Source organism: Perognathus longimembris, chromosome 10 (genome assembly GCF_023159225.1).
Source record: "Perognathus longimembris pacificus isolate PPM17 chromosome 10, ASM2315922v1, whole genome shotgun sequence".
Taxonomy (NCBI): Eukaryota; Metazoa; Chordata; class Mammalia; order Rodentia; family Heteromyidae; genus Perognathus; species Perognathus longimembris.
Genome location: NC_063170.1, coordinates 71,737,426 through 71,759,897, shown reverse-complemented (window position 1 = coordinate 71,759,897; position 22,472 = coordinate 71,737,426). Strand labels below are relative to the sequence as shown.

The 22,472-nt window shown below is 64.4% G+C and overlaps 1 protein-coding gene across 1 annotated transcript in view; it reads right to left on the bottom strand.

Moving 5' to 3' along the window:
• Podxl2 (podocalyxin like 2) overlaps positions 1 to 22,472 on the bottom strand; it is a 34,740-nt gene that overhangs the window by 706 nt on the left and 11,562 nt on the right. Inside the window, exons 3-6 of the mRNA XM_048354799.1 lie at positions 12,134 to 12,876; positions 11,110 to 11,184; positions 1,518 to 1,659; positions 1,281 to 1,342 (exon numbers count right to left, since the gene is read on the bottom strand). Of these exons, the coding sequence (XP_048210756.1) occupies positions 1,281 to 1,342; positions 1,518 to 1,659; positions 11,110 to 11,184; positions 12,134 to 12,876 (1,022 nt within the window). The remainder of the gene's footprint in view (positions 1 to 1,280; positions 1,343 to 1,517; positions 1,660 to 11,109; positions 11,185 to 12,133; positions 12,877 to 22,472) is intronic.

Sequence of the window (22,472 nt, the reverse complement as noted above, 5' to 3'; positions counted from 1 at the left end):
CAGGACACCCGCCCTCCCAGCCTGACAACCTATCCCCACACCCCTGGGGGCCGCTCCACAGAGACGGATGCCATGCCACCGGTCACAGTGGATTCCAAGGAGCCCCCGACACGCAGAGGCGGGGCAGCTGGGCAGAGCCTGTCCCCCCTACTCACCCCCACCGCATGCAGCCCTCAACTAGGCCCTGAAGCAGCTCTCACCTGCGGGGGGGGGGGGGGAGGGGGCTGGTTTTGTTTGGCTGTGGCGAGCCTGGCCACCCCCCCTGTCCAGGAGCACCACGGGGGAGCTTGGAGCAGCACACCTGGTTGGCTCCCCTCCCCCCGCCATGACTGCCTGGGTTGGGACTCCCTTCTCCCAGCAGAAGGGAGGCCAGAAGGGTCCGAGGTGCCGGAGGCTGTGGCTCAGAGGCCCGGCACACTGCGGCCTTTTCTAAGACCTGGCTTTAGCTCCCTGTAGTTTCGTTGAACCACTTGTAATTCCCAGTAATTCTCTCCTAGTTTTGTTGTTTGTTTTGCTGCCGGGCCTGGGGCTTGAACTCAGGGCCTGGGCGCTGTCCCTGAGCTCTTCTGCGCAAGGCTGGTGCTCTACCACTTGAGCCACAGCTCCACCTCTGGCTTTAATGGTTAGCTGGAGATTGGAGTCTCAGGGCCGTTCCTGCCCAGGCCGGCGTTAACCTCAGTCCTCAGGTCTCAGCCTTGAGTAGCTGGGATGGCCGCGGAAGCCTCCGCTGCCGGCTCTCGTTTCCTGCCGTTTGGTTTTCTAAGCTAGCAGGGGTCAGCGTGTTTGCTAATCACCCACCGACATGCAGAATCGACCCGCTGGTGTACTTCTGAAGACCCAGCATGCCTTGCGCCCAGTGAGTCTCAACTGAGAGCCTGCGAGGGCAAAACGCCTGGCTGCGGGGGCAGAGGGGCGAGGAGCACAGGGCAGTCAGCCGGGGCGCCCCCCCCCCCCCCGTGTTCCCGAGCCCGGAATCCGGAGCCCGCGGCGGCCACCCAGGCAGTGCCCCGGGCCCGGGCTCGCTCCGGGTGACACGGCGTGGCCTTGGGCTTGGGCGGTCTCAGGCGGGCGCCTCACTTCCCTGGGCTTTGGCTCCCCCAAGAGGAGCCTCACCGAGCCCCGCAGGGTCGTGGCGCGGCGGAGCAGTGTGTTACTGAACAAAAGCAGCCTCCTGTGCCCATGGCAGGTAAGGAGGCCCCCCCCCCAACCCCGTGAGGACCCGGCGGGCGAGGACTGTGTGGCGAGGGCGGGTCCCAGCCTCCTCCCCTCCCAGCACTCACCTCCTCCAGGCTCCGGCGGACGCTGCCCAGCATGGAGAGGACGTCCTGGGTGGGCACCACCCCTGGGGGACAAGCGTCATCAGCACAGCCCGCTCCCCGGGGGCCTCTCGGGGAGGCCTGTGACCGTGAGCCGTGCGGTGTGCGGCCCCCGCTCCACCCCTGCGCCCCCGCCCACTCCCAGCCCAGACCCCTAACCTGGGAGCCCGCCCCCCCAGCCCGGTCCCCTGCTCTCCTCACCCTGCTCGCCCACCAGCGTCATGAGAAGCTGCTGCTCCTTCTCGCTGGGCTTGCTCAGGGAGACGTGCCAGCTGCCGGGGCGGGGCAGCGCCTCCTCCAGCAGGGCCAGCAGCCGCCAGCCCCGGTGCTGCCGGAACACCTCCTGGGGGGAGACGCCTGCTTCAGGCGGCCCGGCCCGCGGGCCTCCACTGCGCCAGGCCCGGCCCCCAGGCCTCCCCCCCTTCAGGCCCGGCCAGCGGGCCTCCCCCCCTTCAGGCCCGGCCCCAGGCCTCCCCCCCTTCAGGCCCTGGTCCCCAGGCCTCCGCTGCGCCAGGCCCGGCCCCCGGGCCTCCACCCCCCTTCAGGCCCGGCCCCCAGGCCTCCCCCACTTCAGGCCCGGCCAGCGGGCCTCCCCTCCTTCAGGCCCGGCCCGCAGCAGACCGGCCCGGCCCCCAGGCCTCCACTACGCCAGGCCGGCCCCCACGCCTCCCCCCCTTCAGGCCCGGCCCGCGGGCCTCTCCCTCACTGGGCTCCGCCCTGACCCAATCCAGTGACTGAAGGTCCAGAAGACCGCCGGCACTGTCCTCGCTAGAGATGGCCAGAGCTTGGCAGGATGTGGACACGTGGAGATGGCCTCCACAGGGGCTCCCGGCTCTGGCCGGAGGAAGGCCTGGGCCACCGGCGACCCCCCGTGTGGCGCGAGGGGCGCACCGCCCTGGGCGGGAGCACTGCTCACCGAGCCTGGCTGCGGGGGGGGGGGGGGGGGCGCTGGGGATGGACGCCCTGCCCTGGGCGGGAGCACTGCTCACCGAGCCTGGCTGCGGGGGGGGGCGCTGGGGATGGACGCCGTGGGGGCCTCCACGGCCGTGGGAAGGTGGGGGCGGCGTGGCGGGGCTCTCCACCCCCTGAAGAGTGGAGGCAGGCCAGGCCGCCAGCAGAGGGGCGGAGGGTGACGGCCAGCGTTTAGATGTGCTCTGCGCGTGTGCGGCATCGCCAGGGAGGGCCGGGGCTGGGGTCCAGCCGCTCTTCCCTTGGAGCCCGCGGGAGCAGCTCCTCGGGCCCTGCTGCACCGCACAGGAGGCCCCGGGAGGCCCCAGCCTGCCTCCCCCGGCTGCTCCGTGCCCAGAGTGCGGAGCCAGGGTCTGGGCTCTCCTGGGCCGCCCGGGGGAACTCCTGCCCCTCGTGGTGAGCTGGTCACCGCACTGCCGCCGAAGGCCGCCAGGATGACCAGCGTGTGGGCTCTCGGCCACCCCCGCCTGCGGCCCAGAGCTGACCACGGGCGCCGCGGTGGCCTGTGCACTCCCAGGGGTGGGGGCCGGGCCAGGCCCACGCGGCCCCAGCAAGGCTTGTGCTGGCCCGGCGGCTGCCCTGCCCGCCACTGCGCCACTCTGCTCACCACCACGTGCGAGCCCATCCACGGAAGCCACGGCTGTGACGGCCACGTTGTGACGGGGAAACTGAGCGCTGTGCAAGGAGAAATGCCTTTCCCCATTCTTCCCTTTGTCCGCCCAGTGGGCTCAGCAAATCACTACTCCTCTGAGCCTCAGTTTCTCCAAACACCACAAGGGGGGATGGTATATGTGCGACTCAGGTACTGGATCTTCACACCCCAGGTCCCCAGGGGCAATGTGTGACTCGGTCGCGGGTTCCTGGAGACCCGCATGTCAGTGGCAACGGGACTAGAGCTTTAGAAATAAGCATTCAGAGAGCACGCATCTCGCCAGGGAGTTGGCTGGCCGTGGCCATTCCGCATCAGAGTTCTGTGTGTCTCTGTTGGGGTGCAGGAGGGCTCAGGCAGGACGGAGTGTGGGGGGTGGGGGCAGAGATCTGGATCCAAATCCTTCTCAGAGATGGCCAACACCTGTGTGATCACAGGCACCTGGACCCAGATCTTGGTTTAGAGGAAACCAAGGCTCCTTGGAGAAATAAATAGCTGACCCCCAAGCTGGGGGAGGGGAGCACCATGGCCCTAGCTCTGTGTGAGCGTGTCCGTGGCCTGGGCCCTCGTGTGTGAGCGTGACAATGGCCTAGGCCCTCGTGTGAGCGCGTCCGTGGCCTGGGCCCTCATGCCCTTGTGTGAGCGTGTCCGTGGCCTGGGCCCTCGTGTGAGCGTGTCCGTGGCCTGGGCCCTCGTGTGAGCGTGTCCGTGGCCTGGGCCCTTGTGCGGGCGTGTCCGTGGCCTGGGCCCTCGTGTGGGCGTGTCCGTGGCCTGGGCCCTCGTGCGGGCGTGTCCGTGGCCTGGGCCCTCGTGTGAGCACGTCCGTGGCCCGGGCCCTCGTGTGAGCGTGTCTGTGGTCTTGGCCCTTGTGTGAGCGCGTCCATGGCCCGGGCCCTCGTGTGAGCATGTCCGTGGCCCGGGCCCTCGTGTGAGCGCGTCCGTGGTCTGGGCCCTCGTGTGAGCGTGTCCGTGGCCTGGGCCTTCGTGTGAGTGTGTCCGTGGCCTGGGCCCTCGTGTGAGCGTGTCCGTGGCCTGGGCCCTCGTGTGAGCGTGTCCGTGGCCTGGGCCTTCGTGTGAGTGTATCCGTGGCCTGGGCCTTCGTGTGAGTGTATCCGTGGCCTGGGCCCTCGTGTGAGCGTGTCCGTGGCCTGGGCCTTCGTGTGAGTGTATCCGTGGCCTGGGCCCTCGTGTGAGTGTATCCGTGGCCTGGGCCCTCGTGTGAGCGTGTCCGTGGCCTGGGCCCTCGTGTGAGCGTGTCCGTGGCCTGGGCCCTCGTGTGGGTGTGTCCGTGGCCTGGGCCCTCGTAGCTGACACTTGGCACCTGAACCCCACCCGGGCGAGCCCTGCCTCACTGCACAGTTGCAGTGGACGCTGCAATTCTCACTGAATGGCCGCCAACAGGCCCCCTGGTTGCACGGGGCGAAGGCTCTGGTCCTTGCGTCTCTAGAGCAAGGGTTTGCCGTCGCCTTCCTGAACTCCAAGCCCGTTGTTCTGGGCTGAGCCTGCCCCGCTCCGTGCTCCTCGCAGGCCCCTCCCAGAGCCCTGTGCCAGCTCAGGTGAAGGAGAAGTTGGCGAGTCTGGTGCCTCCCCCATCTCTCCCTCTTGAGCTCCTGTTCTCCTCAGATACGTCACCAAGCCTGAGGAGCTGATGACAGCAGACAAGGTGGGGACGGCATAGGATTCCAAACAAGAAGGTGGGCGCTGCCGCCCAGGCACCTGCTGGAACACTGGTGAAACGCACATGAAGCCAGTGGGTTAGAACACACTCTGCGCCTGTTAACTTCCTGATGTCGATAACTGTGTTATAGTTATCTACACAAACCAGCATTCCAGAGAAGAGCAAAAGGGAATGATAATTTCATGATTTTCTCAAATAATTTTGAAAGTGCTAAAAAGCTGGGCACTGCTGGCTCGCGGCTCGCGCCTGTAATCCTGCTCAGGAGGCTAAGATCTGAAGATCACGGTCGGGGCTGGGATGTGGCCTAGTGGTAGAGCGCTTGCCTCACATACATGAAGTCCTGGGTTCGATTCCTCAGCACCACATATAGAGAAAAGGCCAGAAGGGGCGCTGTGGCTCAAGTGGCAGAGTGCTAGCCTTGAGCAAAAAGAAGCCAGGGATGGTGCTCAGGCCCTGAGTTCAAGGCCCAGGACTGGCCAAAAAAAAAAAAAATCTGAGGATCTCGGTCAAAGCCAGCCCAGGCGGGTATCTTCAGCCACCAAAGCAAGTAGAGCTGTGGCTCTACAGTGGTGGAGAACTAGCCCTGAGTGGAAAAGCTCAGGGACAGCACCCAGCTGAGTCCAAGCCCTAAAGGATGTGTGTGTGCATGTGTGCATACATGTGTGCGTGCATACACACCAACACCACGTGGCACTGCTAGAAGTGCACAGCCGGGGAGGGGCCATGGGGACCCCGCCCACCCTGCCCTCTGCGTCCAGCCTCCACAAGGTGAGCCTCCTCTGCCACTCACTCCCTTCCATGACACCCCGCCTCTCCGCAGAACCCATGCAGCTGAGCCAAAGCCCTGGGAACTTCCAGAAGCCAGGAGCCAGGTGAGCCTCAAGCGCTACCTCAGGTGCCCTGGGGACTTCCGGAAGCCAGGAGCCAGGTGAGCTACCTCAGGTGTTCCGTCACAGCCCACACAGCCACCCCCCGTGGACACACAGCAGGAAGAAGGCAGGACTGCAGCTGGGAAAAGGCATCTACGCCAAAACACTCATCTATTCACAAAGCAGCTTCAGCACTGCTGCTAATGACTGGGGATCGGCCGTGGATGGAGCACTGGCCATCAGTGACACTCGATCCCGCGGGTGGAGCACTGGCCATCAGTGACACTCGATCCCGCGGGTGGAGCACTGGCCATCAGTGACACTCGATCCCGCGGGTGGAGCACTGGCCATCAGTGACGCTCGATCCCGCGGGTGGAGCACTGGCCATCAGTGACGCTCGATCCCGCGGGTGGAGCACTGGCCATCAGTGACGCTCGATCCCGCGGGTGGAGCAGTGGCCATCAGTGACGCTCGATCCCGCGGGTGGAGCACTGGCCATCAGTGACGCTCGATCCCGCGGGTGGAGCACTGGCCATCAGTGACGCTCGATCACGTGGATGGAGCACTAGCCATCAGTGACACTCGATCACGATCACGTGGATGGAGCACTGGCCATCAGTGACGCTCGATCCCGCGGGTGGAGCACTGGCCATCAGTGACACTCGATCCCGATCACGTGGGTGGAGCACTGGCCATCAGTGACGCTCGATCCCGTGGATGGAGCACTGGCCATCAGTGACGCTCGATCCCAATCACGTGGGTGGAGCAGTGGCCATCAGTGACGCTCGATCCCGCAGGTGGAGCACTGGCCATCAGTGACGCTCAATCACAATCACGTGGATGGAGCACTGGCCATCAGTGACGCTTGATCACATGGGTGGAGCACTGGCCATCAGTGACGCTCGATCCCACGGGTGGAGCACTGGCCATCAGTGACGCTCGATCATGTGAGTGGAGCACTGGCCATCAGTGACGCTCGATCCCGCGGGTGGAGCACTGGCCATCAGTGACGCTCGATCCCGCGGGTGGAGCACTGGCCATCAGTGACGCTCGATCACGATCCCGCGGGTGGAGCACTGGCCATCAGTGATGCTCGGTCCCGATCCCGCGGGTGGAGCACTGGCCATCAGTGACGCTCGATCCCGTGGGTGGAGCACTGGCCATCAGTGACGCTCGATCACGATCATGTGGGTGGAGCAGTGGCCATCAGTGACGCTCGATCACGTGGGTGGAGCACTGGCCATCAGTGATGCTCGATCACGATCACGTGGATGGAACAGTGGCCATCAGTGACGCTCGATTCTGATCCCGCGGGCGGAGCACTGGCCATCAGTGACGCTCGATCCCGCGGGTGGAGCACTGGCCATCAGTGACGCTCGATCCCGCGGGTGGAGCACTGGCCATCAGTGACGCTCGATCACGATCACGTGGATGGAGCACTGGCCATCAGTGACGCTCGATCCCGCGGGTGGAGCACTGGCCATCAGTGACGCTCGATCACTATCCCGCGGGTGGAGCACTGGCCATCAGTGACGCTCGATCCCGCGGGTGGAGCACTGGCCATCAGTGACGCTCGATCACGATCACGTGGATGGAGCACTGGCCATCAGTGACGCTCGATCCCGCGGGTGGAGCACTGGCCATCAGTGACGCTCGATCCCGCGGGTGGAGCACTGGCCATCAGTGACGCTCGATCACTATCCCGCGGGTGGAGCACTGGCCATCAGTGACGCTCGATCCCGTGGGTGGAGCACTGGCCATCAGTGACACTCGATCCCGTGGGTGGAGCACTGGCCATCAGTGATGCTCGATCCCGCGGGTGGAGCACTGGCCATCAGTGACGCTCGATCCCGTGGATGGAGCACTGGCCATCAGTGACACTCGATCATGATCACGTGGGTGGAGCACTGGCCATCAGTGACGCTCGATCCCGCGGGTGGAGCACTGGCCATCAGTGACGCTCAATCACGATCCCGCGGTGGAGCACTGGCCATCAGTGACGCTCAATCACGATCATGTGGATGGAGCACTGGCCATCAGTGACGCTCGATCACGATCCCGCGGGTGGAGCACTGGCCATCAGTGACGCGATCACGATCCCGCGGGTGGAGCAGTGGCCATCAGTGATGCCCGTGGATTAAACATGTTAGTGACTGCTGCTCCCCAGGCCTCCCTTTGGGGACAGCTGGGCGGAGGACACCGGGAGACGCCACCTCTTGGAGCTCGCTTTATCACCGCACAGGGGTGGGGACAGCCTTCATTTAAGAACAGTGGGAGGGAGGGTGTGCAGGAACCAGAGCCCCGCGCGCTGTGGAAATGGAAGCCAGGATGGAGGCTTCTGCAGGAGAGCCATGACTGAACAGCCCGGTCTCTCCGAAGAACTGAAAACACGGGAGGCTCAAGCAGCTGCCACCAAAGGAATGGCAGAGCAAAGGCTGTCTCCTCGGGCCTTGGGGAAGAAGGAAACTGAGGCCAGCTAACAACAACAGAGATGAGGATGTTATGCAGTGGGAAGAAGCAGACACAGAATGGCAAATATGTACGATCACACTGGTATGAGATAGCATAGTAAAAGTTACAGAAACAAAGTCACCCAGTGGCCAGGGGCTGGGAGGAGGGGCTGGGGGGGAAGGCCTTGCTAACGGATACAGAGTTTCAAGGACAGAAAAACTCTAGAGACCTGTTTCATACCAACAGGAATATACTTAGTTACAAGTGGTTAGGTGGTAATGTTTGTTTTTTTAGTATATAGAGCTAGCCTTGAAAACAGTGGTGATGGCTACAGCCAAGAGGTTGGGCATTAAATGAGATGAGCACAGAAGACAAGAGCAGGGCAAACAGAGTAAGTGCATTTTAATACCCACGGGGCCTCGGGGAAGAGCCGCACTAAGGTCATCCTTTCTAGTTCAGGCAGCCGCCCAGGGGGACCGCAGGACCACACAGCCACTGGGGGGGGGGGGGAACCACAAGACCACACCAGCCTGGGGGGAAACCACAGGACCACACAGCCACCCGGGGGGGGGGGAACCACAGGACCAGGCCAGCCTGGGGGAGGAACCACAGGACCATGCCAGCCTGGGGGCAGGGACCACAGGACCACGCCAGCCTGGGGGAGGAACCACAGGACCATGCCAGCCTGGGGGCAGGGACCACAGGACCACGCCAGCCTGGGGGCAGGGACCACAGGACCACGCCAGCCTGGGGGCAGGGACCACAGGACCACGCCAGCCTGGGGGCAGGGACCACAGGTCCACGCCAGCCTGGGGGGGAACCACAGGATCATGCCAGCCTGGGGACAGGGACCACAGGACCACGCCAGCCTGGGGGGACCACAGGACCACGCCAGCCTGGGGGCAGGGACCACAGGACCACGCCAGCCTGGGGGGAACCACAGGACCACACCAGCCCCGGGGGAGGTGGTGAACCACAGGACCACACCAGCCACGAGGGGGGAAACCACAGGACCACACAGCCACCCGGGGAGGGGTGGGGACCGCAGGACCACACCAGCCTGGGGGCAGGGACCACAGGACCATGCCAGCCTGGGGGGAACCACAGGACCATGCCAGCCTGGTGGGGAACCACAGGACCACACCAGCCTGGGGGGAAGAACCACAGGACTACGCCAGCCACGGGGCGGGGGGAACCACAGGACCACACCAGCTGCCCGGGGGGACAGGGGTAGTGCAGGACCACGCCAGCTGCACAGCGGGACTGCAGGAAAGTCAAGAAGAGTCCCAATCATCTCCCGCTTAGCAGCTGGAATGGGGGGAGCCGGGTGCACCTTCGGGAGAGGGGTGGGAACATCAGAATAAGCAGAAAGTCTTTGCGGGCCCCATCCTCTCCGGGGACGTGGCTGGCAACCAATCTTTTCCCCAGCAGGAACCTGGCTGTCGAGCTTCCCTGCCCTCTTATTGTCCCCCCAATGCGGGTGGCTGAATCTGGGCCTTGCTCATGTTGGGCCAGAGCTTCAGCCGTTCTGGCTGCTTATCCAAGAGGGTGAGGAGGGCCGGAGGCGCCGTCAAGGAGCAGAGGGCCCGCGACCCGGCGTGAGGCCCTACGTCCACAGCACAGGCCACGTCAGAGGGCCTGGGAGCTCGAGGACAGCAGGACACAGCTGTGGGGACAGGCCAGGCTGCCGTGGGCGCGAACCGGTGCCGGCATCCTGCACATGTCCACGTGAGCCACTGACCCACCTCCAGCTCGTCCTCCCCCGCCCCCCGCCGTGGACAGGCTTCTTTCCAGGGCCCAGCCCCCGCAGGAGGGAAGACGGGAGCCACGGAGAAATCCCCAAGCCCAGAGGGCACGCCGTGTGGGCCGACACGGGCTCCGCCGGCCTCGGGACGGCTCTCCTGGCTGTGAACTGACACTGGCAGGCAGCGCAGGGGCCGCACGCGGGACACGGAGGCCAAACCACACGGCGGGGCAAGTAACTCACACGCGGGAACACAACGCTTGGTCTTTTTTTTTGTTTTTGACCATCCTGGGGCTTGAACTCAGGGCCTGAGCACCGTCCCTGGCTTCTTTTTGCTCAAGGCTAGCACTCTGCCACTTGAGCCACTTGTGGCATTTTCTGTTTCTGTGGAGCTGAGGAATCGAACCCGGGATTTCATGCATAGTAAGCGAGCACTCTACCACTAAGCCACATTCCCAGCCCCCAATTTTGGTCTTTTGAGAAAGGGTCTGTGTAGCCCAGACTGGCTTTGAACTCGTGATCCCACCGCCTCATCCTTCTGAGTGCCTGGGGTGCATTACTGCACTGCGTGTGAAAATAGCTTTGTAAAAAGACTCCATTGGACATGGGGATGCAGAACGCAAGAGGCTAAAGCAGAGGCATTACTTGAGCCAAGGGTCCCAGGCCAGCCTGAGCCTAAACACCATACCAAGACTTTGCCTTAAAACATAGAGACTCATAACCAGAGAGGGAGGACATTACCCGAGAGACAGCCGAGAGGTCCAAACTGCTGAGACCAGAGAGCACACAGCTCTGAGTACTGGGAGAGAAGGAAGGAGGAAGGAAGGAGGGAAGGAAAGAAGGAAGGGAGGAAGAAGGGAAGGAAGGGAGGAAGAAAGGAAGGAAGGAAGGAAGGGAGGGAGGGAGGGAGAAAGGAGGAAAGGAGGGAGGGAAAGAGAGAGGGAGGTAAGGAAGGAAAGAGGGAGGGGAAGAAGGGAAAGAGAGGGAAGGAAGGAGGGAATGATGGAAAGGAAGGAAGGAGGGAAGGAGAGAGAGGAGGCAAGGAAGGGAAGGAGAAAAGGAAGGAAGAAGGGAAGGAAAGAAGGGAGAAGAAGGGAGGGAAAGAGGGAAGGAAAGAGGGAGGGAAGGAAGGAAGGGAGAGAAGAAGGAAAGAGGGAGGGGAGGAAGAAGGGAATGATAGAAAAGAGGGAAGGAGAGGAAGGAAGGGAAGGAGAAAAGGAAGGAAGGAGGGAATGAAGGGGAAAGGGAGGGAGGAAGGAAGGAGGGAGGGAGGGAAGGGGGGAGGGAGGGACGTAGGAAGAGAAGGAAGGAGGGAGGGAGGAATGAGCTTCTGGAAGGCTGAGGGAGCGCTGTCTCTGGAGCAGGTGCGTGCGGCCCATGCCTGGCCGTCTGGCCACTCAGCCCCGCCTCCCCATCCGTCTCCAGGCACTCACACAGTCTATGTTCTCGGTCATGTTCAGAACCACGTAGCTCTTCCCAGCCAGGTTGCTCCAGTCCTTGCAGATCACCTGTGCAGGAAACAGGAGGCGCTGAGGAGACGCGCCCTCCCACTGGAGCCCGGGGGGGGGCCGCCTCCCTCCCTCCCTCCCTCCCTCCCTCCCTCCCTCCCTCCCTCCCTCCCTCCCTCCCTCCCGGAGCTGGACCCGGAGCAGCACCGCAGCACCGCAGCACCGCGGCATGGCAGCATCGGGTGAGACGCAGAGCAGACGGGGCGCAGGGCCCTCTACGCAGCACTAAGCACAGCACAAGGCTGCAGACCTGTGTCTGGTTTGGGGGGGAGGTGGTGCTGGGGTCTGAATTCAAGGTACGGAGCATGTTGTCCCCAGCCAACTTCAGATCCTGACCCCACTCCCTAGTTCCTCTTTGTACTGGGGTCACAGGAGCTCATCTCTGTACCTGGCTTATTAACTGAGTTAGGGAGGTCTCACTAACGTCAGCTATCGGAACCATTATCCTCCTGGTCTCTGCCCATCGTAGCTGGGACGTTAGTGTCTTTCTCCAAGGCAGAGGCAGAAGAGTGAGAAGAGAAGGAAGTCCAAGCACGGCACCCAGGGATTGGGAACTATCCACCACCCAGGCTCCAGAGGACTGGTCTGCTGTTCTGTGGCCAGGCACACGGGCTGATGATCTGGGGTCTCTCCTTCCCTGCCCTCCCCTTCCGGTGCACACTGACTGTGTGTGTGAGTGTGAGCGCGTGCTGCAGGGTGGGGTGGGTGCCGCCAAGCTCCTGCTCTGTGAGTGTGGAGGGGGCCCGGTGTGCAATGGAACCTGAACAAAGCCTTCTCCGGGCTCTGCAGGCCAGCATGGAGGAACAGCCTCAGCAGGGCGCTGAGCAGGCGTCCTGGGCCTCTCTGCCCCCCAGCAGGGCGGCCCTGCTCCTGCTGCCCCCCCCCCAGCCAGGCATGAAAGAGAAAGGCTAGGGCGGGGGGGGGGGCGCCGCTGGGGCCTTGAGCTTACCTGGGCGGAGTTCCAGGGCGCGCCGGAGGGTGCCGGGGCGGCCTGCCCCTCCCAGGGTGGCTGGCTGGGGTCCCCTTGCCGCAAGGTAGTGGAGGAAGATGTAGGGCCCGCGTCTTGGGGGGCGGGGGGGGAGGAGGCGGAAGTCTTCGGGTGGAGGGGGCCCTGGTGGGGAGCCTGGGCTCTCGTGGGGGACGGCCGGGACGGGTCGCCAGCCCGCCCAGTGGCCCCCGCCGCCGCCCGGGTGCTCGCTTCCCGGGGCACCTGGAGCTCTACTGCCAGCCCGGCGGTGGGCAGCGCCGGGCCCCGGGCCTCCAGGCTGCCGACGTCCTGACCCTCCGGGGTCCCTGAACTTGGGGCGACCGAGGACGGCACGGAGCCGGGCCGCACAGTGCTCCCCACGTCCACGCCTGAGGCGGCCGGGTCCTCAGAATCCTCCTGACTGGGGCTGGCGGTGCTGGGGGAAATGGCGCCGGCCGGCCTGGGGGCCTCTTCCTGGGAGCCGCTCACGGGGAGCAGCTCCTCCTCCTGCTCCTCCTCCTCCTTCACTTCTTCCTGCTCCCTCTCCTCCTCCTCCTCCTCCTCCTCCTCCTCCTCCTCTTCTTCCTCCTCCTCCGGGGGCAGATGCCAGGAAGGCTCAGCCAGGCCCATCTTGGGCAGGGCGGAGGGGAGGTCGGGCGGCCCCGGGGCGGGGTCGGGGTCCTCCAGAGCGGCCGCCTTCTCCGTCAGGTCCGGGAAAATGTAGTCTACGGGCAGAGATGGAGAGTGGGCGTGAGCTCGCCCCCCGTCTGTCGGGGCGCTCCGCAGGGACCCGTGCGGCAGGTCTCCCGGTGCTCACGCACAGAGAGACGGAAGGGAGGAGCGCAAAGGAGCACCGGGATCACGCACAGTGAGACGGAAGGGAGGAGCACAAAGGAGCACCGGGATCACACACAGAGAGACGGAAGGGAGGAGCGCAAAGGAGCACCGGGATCACGCACAGAGACGGAAGGGAGGAGCGCAAAGGAGCACCGGTGCTCACGCACAGTGAGACGGAAGGGAGGAGCGCAAAGGAGCACCGGGATCACACACAGTGAGACGGAAGGGAGGAGCGCAAAGGAGCACCGGGATCACGCACAGTGAGACGGAAGGGAGGAGCGCAAAGGAGCACCGGGATCACGCACAGTGAGACGGAAGGGAGGAGCGCAAAGGAGCACCGGGATCACGCACAGTGAGACGGAAGGGAGGAGCGCAAAGGAGCACCGGGATCACGCACAGTGAGACGGAAGGGAGGAGCACAAAGGAGCACCGGGATCACACACAGAGAGACGGAAGGGAGGAGCGCAAAGGAGCACCGGGATCACACACAGTGAGACGGAAGGGAGGAGCGCATAGGCGCACCGGGATCACGCACAGAGAGATGGAAGGGAGGAGTGCAAAGGAGCACCGGATCACACACAGAGAGACGGAAGGGAGGAGCGCAAAGGAGCACCGGGATCACGCACAGTGAGACGGAAGGGAGGAGCGCAAAGGAGCACCGGGATCACACACAGTGAGACGGAAAGGAGGAGCGCATAGGCGCACCGGGATCACGCACAGAGAGACGGAAGGGAGGAGCACAAAGGAGCACCGGGATCACGCACAGTGAGACGGAAGGGAGGAGCGCAAAGGAGCACCGGGATCACACACAGTGAGACGGAAGGGAGGAGCGCAAAGGAGCACCGGGATCACGCACAGTGAGACGGAAGGGAGGAGCGCAAAGGAGCACGGGGATCACACACAGTGAGACGGAAGGGAGGAGCGCATAGGCGCACCGGGATCACGCACAGAGAGATGGAAGGGAGGAGTGCAAAGGAGCACCGGGATCACGCACAGAGAGAAGGAAGGGAGGAGCGCAAAGGAGCACCGGGATCACACACAGTGAGACGGAAGGGAGGAGCACAAAGGAGCACCGGGATCACGCACAGTGAGACGGAAGGGAGGAGCGCAAAGGAGCACCGGGATCACACACAGTGAGACGGAAGGGAGGAGCGCAAAGGAGCACCGGGATCACGCACAGTGAGACGGAAGGGAGGAGCGCAAAGGAGCACGGGGATCACACACAGAGAGATGGAAGGGAGGAGCGCAAAGGAGCACCGGATCACACAAATAACATTTGCCAAAAAGAACTGCGGGAAGGGAAGGAGGCTTTTCCTTGGCTGCTGTTTCTGTTCCCCTTTCTTTTGTCCTGTCTGCCTGCCTGTCTCTGGGCAGGTAAGGGGCGGCGTGGGAAGGGGGGGGACCAAGGGTGAGCAAACGCAGCGTGGCACTCACGAGACACTGTGTGGAAAATGAACTACACAACTGTGGGCAGGGACGGGAGGGAGAGCCTGGGAGGGCGAGGGAGGGTGACTGTGCCCCAAGCGACACGCCCTAGCGCCCCGACTCGTGTCACTGCAACCCCTCTGTACGTCACCCTTATGTTCATGTTTTAAAAGAACCCCAATACGCTTACAGGGACAGAGGGGCACACGACCACGGTCCTGTCAGGAGGGGTGGGGGACGAGTGGGGAGGAGGGTGGGGAGGGCGTGCCTAGAGCACAGGACCCCAGATGCTCAATGTCCCTTTGATAACAGAACTCACGTGGGACTAGGAATGTGGCTCAGAGATAGAGTGCTTGCTTCACATGTGGGCCCTGGGTCCAACATTATTCATATTAATAAAAATAGTGAGCTGAGCACTGGTGGCCCACACCTGTAATCCTAGCTGCTGGGGAGGCTGAGACCTGAGGACCGTGGTTTGAAGCCAGCCCGTCAGGAAAGTGCCCAGGAGACTCTTATCTCCAATTAACCACGCAAAAAAACAGAAGTGGGCTGGGAATATGGCCTAGTGGTAGAGTGCTTGCCTGGTATACATGAAGCCCTGGGTTCGATTCCTGAGCACCACATAAACAGAAAAAGCTAGAAGTGGCGCTGTGGCTCAAGTGGCAGAGTGCTAGCCTTGAGCAAAAGAAGCCAGGGACAGTGCTCAGGCCCTGAGTTCAAATCCCAGGACTGGCAAAACAAAAACAAGGGGCTGGGGATATAGCCTAGTGGCAAGAGTGCCTGCCTCGGATACACGAGGCCCTAGGTTCGATTCCCCAGCACCACATATACAGAGAACGGCCAGAAGCGGTGCTGTGGCTCAAGTGGCAGAGTGCTAGCCTTGAACTGGAAGAAGCCAGGGACAGTGCTCAGGCCCTGAGTCCAAGGCCAAGGACTGGCAAAAAAACAAAAAACAAAAAAACAAAACCACAAAAACCAAAACCAGAATGTCATTGTAGCTCAAGGTGGTAGAGCATTGGTTTTGAGTAAAAGAGCTCAGGGACAGTGCCCAGGCCCCGAGTTCAAGCCCTACAATCGACAAGAAGAAAAAGAAATGGCTTGTTACTAGAACACGATGCACAAGGGACACATGAAGAAGTCCTGACACTCACGAGCAGGAGCGCCTGCCCGCCAGGGGCCTTGTGCGGGGCCTTTGCAGGCCTCCCTTGCCCATTCCTAGCTGGGGGGTGGAAGGCACTGGTGGCTTCAGGTGGAAACCACACCTTCCCCCAGGCCTGGGGACTGGGTTCTCACTCACAAACACGGGCTTCATGGTGGACGGAGGCTGGAGCCATTGGGTGGGAGGGTGCTGGCTCAGCCCCGAGGCTTGCTGTGGGGCAGCTCATTTAATCCAACTGAGGAGAGGCTGGCTTCACAGCAGCAATGTCTTTACCTTTTGCTTCTTCCTCCTCCTCCTCCTCCTCCTCCCCCTCCTCCCCCCTCCTCCTCTTCTTCCCATTTCCCTTACCCTTCTCCTCCTCCTCCTCCTTCTCCTTCTCTGTGCCAGTCATGGGGCTTGAGCTCAAGTCTTAGCAATCTTCCTTAGCTCAAGCTAGTGCTCCACCATTTGAGCTATAGCTCCACTATATGCTTTTTGCTGGTTAATTGGAGATGAGTCTCCTAGAAATGTCTGCCCAGGCCAGCTTTGAACCTTGATCCTCAGGTCTCAGTAATTGGGATTCGGATTGCAGCCTGAACTCCACCTCTCTCTGTGACCCAGCCAGGCTTTCTGAGGCTGGGACCAGGGTGAGTGACAAGAAGGGTGGTCGCAAAGCTCTGTTCAGGGCCGGAGTTCTGGGTCCCCCTGGCTCCATCCCCTGTAATGAGGCATTGTTACAAAGAAGACACCCTAAAATTCCTGGCCTGAAGGCACCCTGCCTTCTAGAACTTTTTTTTTTTTTTTGAGACAGGGCCTAAGCAGAATAGGCTGGCCCGACCAGAACTCACAATCCTCCTGCCTTGGTTTCCCAAGTGTGGGAATGATTGGCCTGGGCCCCATGCTGGGCTTGTGGCCATGGCTCAGTTCACACCACACACCTCTGCTCCAGTGTTCCAAGCACCTGTGACGTGGCCCTCACGCTCCAACAGAGCCCGGAAGACGATGACAGGGGCCTGGCAAAGACCTGCAAGAACGTCCCCCCAGAGACAGCCCCCCTCCTCTCCTCATTCGAGCGGTGAAGGCTTACAAACTCAGCTGATTTCTTTTCATCTCCTAAGAGACCAGCTGCCCAAGCACCCCTGGGAAGGAAACCCCGCATGTCCTCAGGCGGCTCCGCTCCGTCCCCACCCGAGGCGGAGCCCTGAGCGGGGGCTGGTGCTCCCCTCGTCCTCAGGCGGCTCCGCTCCGTCCCCACCCGAGGCGGAGCCCTGAGCAGAGGCTGGTGCTCCCCTCGTCCTCAGGCGGCTCCGCTCCGTCCCCACCCGAGGCGGAGCCCTGAGCGGGGGCTGGTGCTCCCCTCGTCCTCAGGCGGCTCCGCTCCGTCCCCACCCGAGGCGGAGCCCTGAGCGGGGGCTGGTGCTCCCCTCGTCCTCAGGCGGCTCCGCTCCGTCCCCACCCGAGGCGGAGCCGTGAGCGGGGGGGCTGGTGCTCCCCTCGTCCTCAGGCGGCTCCGCTCCGTCCCCACCCGAGGCGGAGCCGTGAGCGGGGGCTGGTGCTCCCCTCGTCCTCAGGCGGCTCCTCTCCGTCCCCACCCGAGGCGGAGCCGTGAGCGGGGGCTGGTGCTCCCCTTGTCCTCAGGCGGCTCCGCTCCGTCCCCACCCGAGGCGGAGCCGTGAGCGGGGGCTGGTGCTCCCCTCGTCCTCAGGCGGCTCCTCTCCGTCCCCACCCGAGGCGGAGCCCTGAGCGGAGGCTGGTGCTCCCCTCGTCCTCAGGCGGCTCCGCTCCGTCCCCACCCGAGGCGGAGCCCTGAGTGGGGGCTGGTGCTCCCCTCGTCCTCAGGCGGCTCCGCTCCGTCCCCACCCGAGGCGGAGCCCTGAGCGGAGGCTGGTGCTCCCCTCGTCCTCAGGCGGCTCCGCTCCGTCCCCACCCGAGGCGGAGCCCTGAGCGGGGGCTGGTGCTCCCCTCGTCCTCAGGCGGCTCCTCTCCGTCCCCACCCGAGGCGGAGCCGTGAGCGGGGTCTGGTGCTCCCCTCGTCCTCAGGCGGCTCCGCTCCGTCCCCACCCGAGGCGGAGCCCTGAGCGGGGGCTGGTGCTCCCCTCGTCCTCAGGCGGCTCCGCTCCGTCCCCACCCGAGGCGGAGCCGTGAGCGGGGGCTGGTGCTCCCCTCGTCCTCAGGCGGCTCCGCTCCGTCCCCACCCGAGGCGGAGCCGTGAGCGGGGGCTGGTGCTCCCCTCGTCCTCAGGCGGCTCCGCTCCGTCCCCACCCGAGGCGGAGCCGTGAGCGGGGGCTGGTGCTCCCCTCGTCCTCAGGCGGCTCCGCTCCGTCCCCACCCGAGGCGGAGCCCTGAGCGGGGGCTGGTGCTCCCCTCGTCCTCAGGCGGCTCCGCTCCGTCCCCACCCGAGGCGGAGCCCTGAGCGGGGGCTGGTGCTCCCCTCGTCCTCAGGCGGCTCCGCTCCGTCCCCACCCGAGGCGGAGCCCTGAGCGGGGGCTGGTGCTCCCCTCGTCCTCAGGCGGCTCCGCTCCGTCCCCACCCGAGGCGGAGCCCTGAGCGGGGGCTGGTGCTCCCCTCGTCCTCAGGCGGCTCCTCTCCGTCCCCACCCGAGGCGGAGCCGTGAGCGGGGGCTGGTGCTCCCCTCGTCCTCAGGCGGCTCCGCTCCGTCCCCACCCGAGGCGGAGCCGTGAGCGGGGGCTGGTGCTCCCCTCGTCCTTCTGGTCTTGTGAAAGGCCGGGCGCACCACAGGCTTAAGAGCGGACTCAACCCCACTGAGGAAACGCACAGCAGATGCGTGTGAGGAAGTTATGGGAGACAGAACCGGGGCCACAGCTGACCCAGAACATGCGGCAAGCACGCGGCACGCACGCGGCACGCACGCGGCACACACGCGGCACGCACGCGGCACGCCCAGGCCCGCCGGCTCCCCGCGCGCCCTTTCTTTTATTTCTCTGCGGCACTGACGGCTGGTCCCTCAACCTGTCAGATAATTTTCATGCTGGCTTTTCCCAGGTCCCCTCTCCCAGTGTGTCCTGGCACACGGGGCCTTCGCTCTGATTTCCTGTGCGGCCCGCATGGCCGTCGTGGACAGCCGTCAGCAGCAGCTGGAACTTCCGCGAGCCCATTCCCCGGCTCCAGGCCTCAGGGCGGAGGCCCAGAAAGGGCCCTGCACGCGTCTCTTCAGGTTCACATCAATTCACCGAAACGCACTGAGTGTGACTCAAGCCAGCTATTCAACTGAGAGTTAACACAAAACACTCGAAGGTAAATGGAGCCGTACGAACAGAGGGACAGGGAAGAGGCTGTCAGCACCAGGAAGCATGCCTGCGGGGCGGGCCTCGCGGGTCACCAGGGAAATACTCGGGGGGCTGGGCCGTCCAGTGTGCTGCACAGCGTGAGTGAGGCCCTGGGTTCCATCCCTGGCCAAACAGAGCAAACGTAAGAAACAGAAATGAGACAACAGAGTGACAAACGCTGTGGCCATGAGGAAGGGTAGGCACCAACAGATGCGCACGAGCCCACAGGTACACACGGGACCACGGGTGCGCCCACAGGTGCACACGAGACCACGGGTACACATGAGCCCAAAGGTACGCACGAGACCACAGGCGTGCATGAGCCCACAGGTACACACGAGACCATGGGTGCACATGAGCCCATGGGTGCCCCCACAGGTGTGCACAAGACCACGGGTACACACGAGACCACAGGCATGCACAAGACCACGAGTACGCACAAGACCACGAGTATGCACAAGCCCACGGGTGCACACGAGACCACAGGTGCGCCCACAGGTGCGCACGAGCCCACGGGTACGCACAAGCACAAAGGTACACACGAGACCACAGGCATGCACAAGACCACGAGTACGCACAAGACCACGAGTATGCACAAGCCCACGGGTACGCACTAGACCACGGGTGCACACGAGACCACAGGTGCGCCCACAGGTGCGCACGAGCCCACGGGTACGCACAAGCACAAAGGTACACACAAGACCACAGGCACGCACGAGCCCACAGGTACACACGAGCCCACGGGTGCACATGAGACCACAGGTGTGCACAAGCCCACAGGTACGCACAAGCCCAAAGGTACACATGAGCCCATGGGCACGCACGAGACCACGGGTACACACGAGACCACGGGCACGCACGAGACCACGGGCACGCACGAGACCACGGGTACACACAAGACCACGGGCACGCACGAGACCACGGGTGCACACGAGACCAAAGGCACGCATGAGCATCCCAGCCCCTCGAGACCACAGATGTGTATGAGCCCACAGATGCAATAAACCACAGATACACAGGAGCCCACAAATATGCAGGATCCCACAGGCAGGCAGGAGCCCACAAATACACACGAGCCCATTCCACGGTGTCCAGTCAGTTGGGGGGCGGGGTGGGAAGGCATTAGGGGAATGGAAGCAAATAAATGAAAAGGTTTAAAAGCAAACACTTTGGGCCAGTTGGGTTGGTGTACCCCGTGACCAGCACACCCCTGCCCTGCTGGGTGGCACACCCCTGCCCTGCTGGGTGGCACACCCCTGCCCTGCTGGGTGGCACACCCCGTGACCGGCACACCCCTGCCCTGCTGGGTGGCACACCCCGTGACCGGCACACCCCTGCCCTGCTGGGTGGCACACCCCTGCCCTGCTGGGTGGCACACCCCGTGACCGGCACACCCCTGCCCTGCTGGGCCTTTGGGTTTCATCCCCAGGATTTAAAAAAATAGAAGGACCTGGCAAGGCAGCATTCCGAGTGTAGAGCCTCACTTCCACCCTTGGGAAGCAATTCCATGCCCAGGGCGGTGCTTCCAGGTTCCCACACCCCACAGGTCTCAGAACCAAGCCTGAGGCTGTCCAGTGGCCAACACACAGGGCAGAACTGGAGGGGGCACAGAGCAGGGCGTGGTAGAGCAGGGCGTGGTGGGGCAGGGCAGGGTTGGGTGGGGCAGGGCAGGGCTGGGTGGGGCAGGGCGTGGTGTGGCAGGGCAGGGCGTGGAGGGGCAGGGCAGGGAGGGGCAGGGGTGTGGCGGGGATGGCAGGGCTGGGTGGCACAGGGCGTGGCGGGGATGGCAGGGCGTGGTGGGGCAGGGCAGTGGTTGGTGGAACAGGGCCGGGTCGGGCAGGGTGTGGCATGGATGGCAGGGCTGGGTGTGGCAGGGCATGGCGGGGCAGTTCATGGCTGGGTCAGGGTGTGATGAGGATGGCAGGGCTTGGGCAGGGTGTGGTGGGGCATGGCATGGCTGGGTGGGGCAAGTCGGGGTGGTGGGGCAGCGAGTGGCAGGGATGGCATGGCTGGATGAGGCAGGGCGTGGCGGGGATGGCATGGCTGGGTGGGGCAGGGTGTGGCGGGGCATGGCTGAGTGAGGCAGGGCGTGGCATGGCTGGGTGGGTCAGGGCGTGGTGTGGATGGCAGGGCTGGGGGTAGGGCGTGGTGGGGCATGGCTGGGTGGGGCAGGGCATGGTGGGGATGGCAGGGCTGGGGGTAGGGCGTGGTGGGGCATGACTGGGTGGGGCAGGGTGTGGTGTGGATGGCAGGGCTGGGTGGGGCAGGGTGTGGTGTGGATGGCAGGGCTGGGTGGGGCAGGGCGTGGCGGGGATGGCAGGGCTGGGGGTAGGGTGTGGTGGGGCATGGCTGGGCGGGGCAGGGTGTGGTGTGGATGGCAGGGCTGGGGGTAGGGCGTGGTGGGGCATGGCTGAGTGGGGGCAGGGCGTGGTGGGTCATGGCAGGGCTGGGGGTCGGGCGTGGTGGGGCATGGCTGGGTGGGGCAGGGCATGGCGGGGATGGCATGGCTGGGGGTAGGGCGTGGTGGGGCATGGCTGAGTGGGGCAGGGCGTGGTAGGGATGGCAGGGCTGGGGGTAGGGCGTGGTGGGGCATGGCTGGGCGGGGCAGGGCATGGCGGGGATGGCAGGGCTGGGGGTAGGGCCTGGTGGGGCATGGCTGGGCGGGGCAGGGCGTGGTGTGGATGGTAGGGCTGGGTGTCGGGCGGGGTGGGGCATGGCTGGGCGGTGCAGGGCGTGGTGGGGATGGCAGGGCTGGGGGTAGGGCGTGGTGGGGCATGGCTGGGCGGGGCAGGGCGTGGTGGGGATGGCAGGGCTGGGGGTAGGGCGTGGTGGGGCATGGCTGGGCGGGGCAGGGCGTGGTGTGGATGGTAGGGCTTGGGGTAGGACGGGGTGGGGCATGGCTGGGCGGGGCCGGGTGTGGCGGGGATGGCAAGGCTGGGGGTAGGGCGTGGTGGGGCATGGCTGAGGCAGGGCGTGGTAGGGCATGGCTGGGCGGGGCAGGGCGTGGTGGGGATGGCAGGGCTGGGGGTAGGGCGTGGTGGGGCATGGCTGGGTGGGGCAGGGCGTGGTGTGGATGGTAGGGCTGGGGGTAGGTAGTGGTGAGGCATGGCTGGGTGGGGCAAGGCGTGGTGTGGATGGCAGGGCTGGAGGTAGGGCGTGGTGGGGCATGGCTGGGTGGGGCAGGGCGTGGTGGGGATGGCCGGGTAGGGCGGGGGCAGGGCAGGTTGTGGTGGGACAGGGCATGGCTGGGTGGGGCAGAGCGTGGTGGGGATGTCATGGGTGGCGGGGCAGGGTGGGGTGGGGCAGTGCGTGGCTGGGCGGGGCAGGGCGGGGCCGAGCCTGGCAGGGAAGGACTCGGGAGTCCTGGCTTCTGTCGACTCCGCCTCAGCCGGATGCCAGGGATGAGGTGAGCCTGCCAGACGCACCCTGCTGCCACCTCCCTGTCGCTCTCCCAAAGCACAGCAGATCCTGCAGAGGCCGCCGCTGCCATGTGCCGTCACTGGGGACCAGAGGCATTTACACTTTCTTCCTTTTTTGTTTGGTGAGTCCTGGGGCTTGAACTCGGGGCCTGGGTGCTGTCCCTGAGCTCCTTTTGCTCAAGGCTAGTGCTCTGTGTCTTTGAGCCACAGCACCG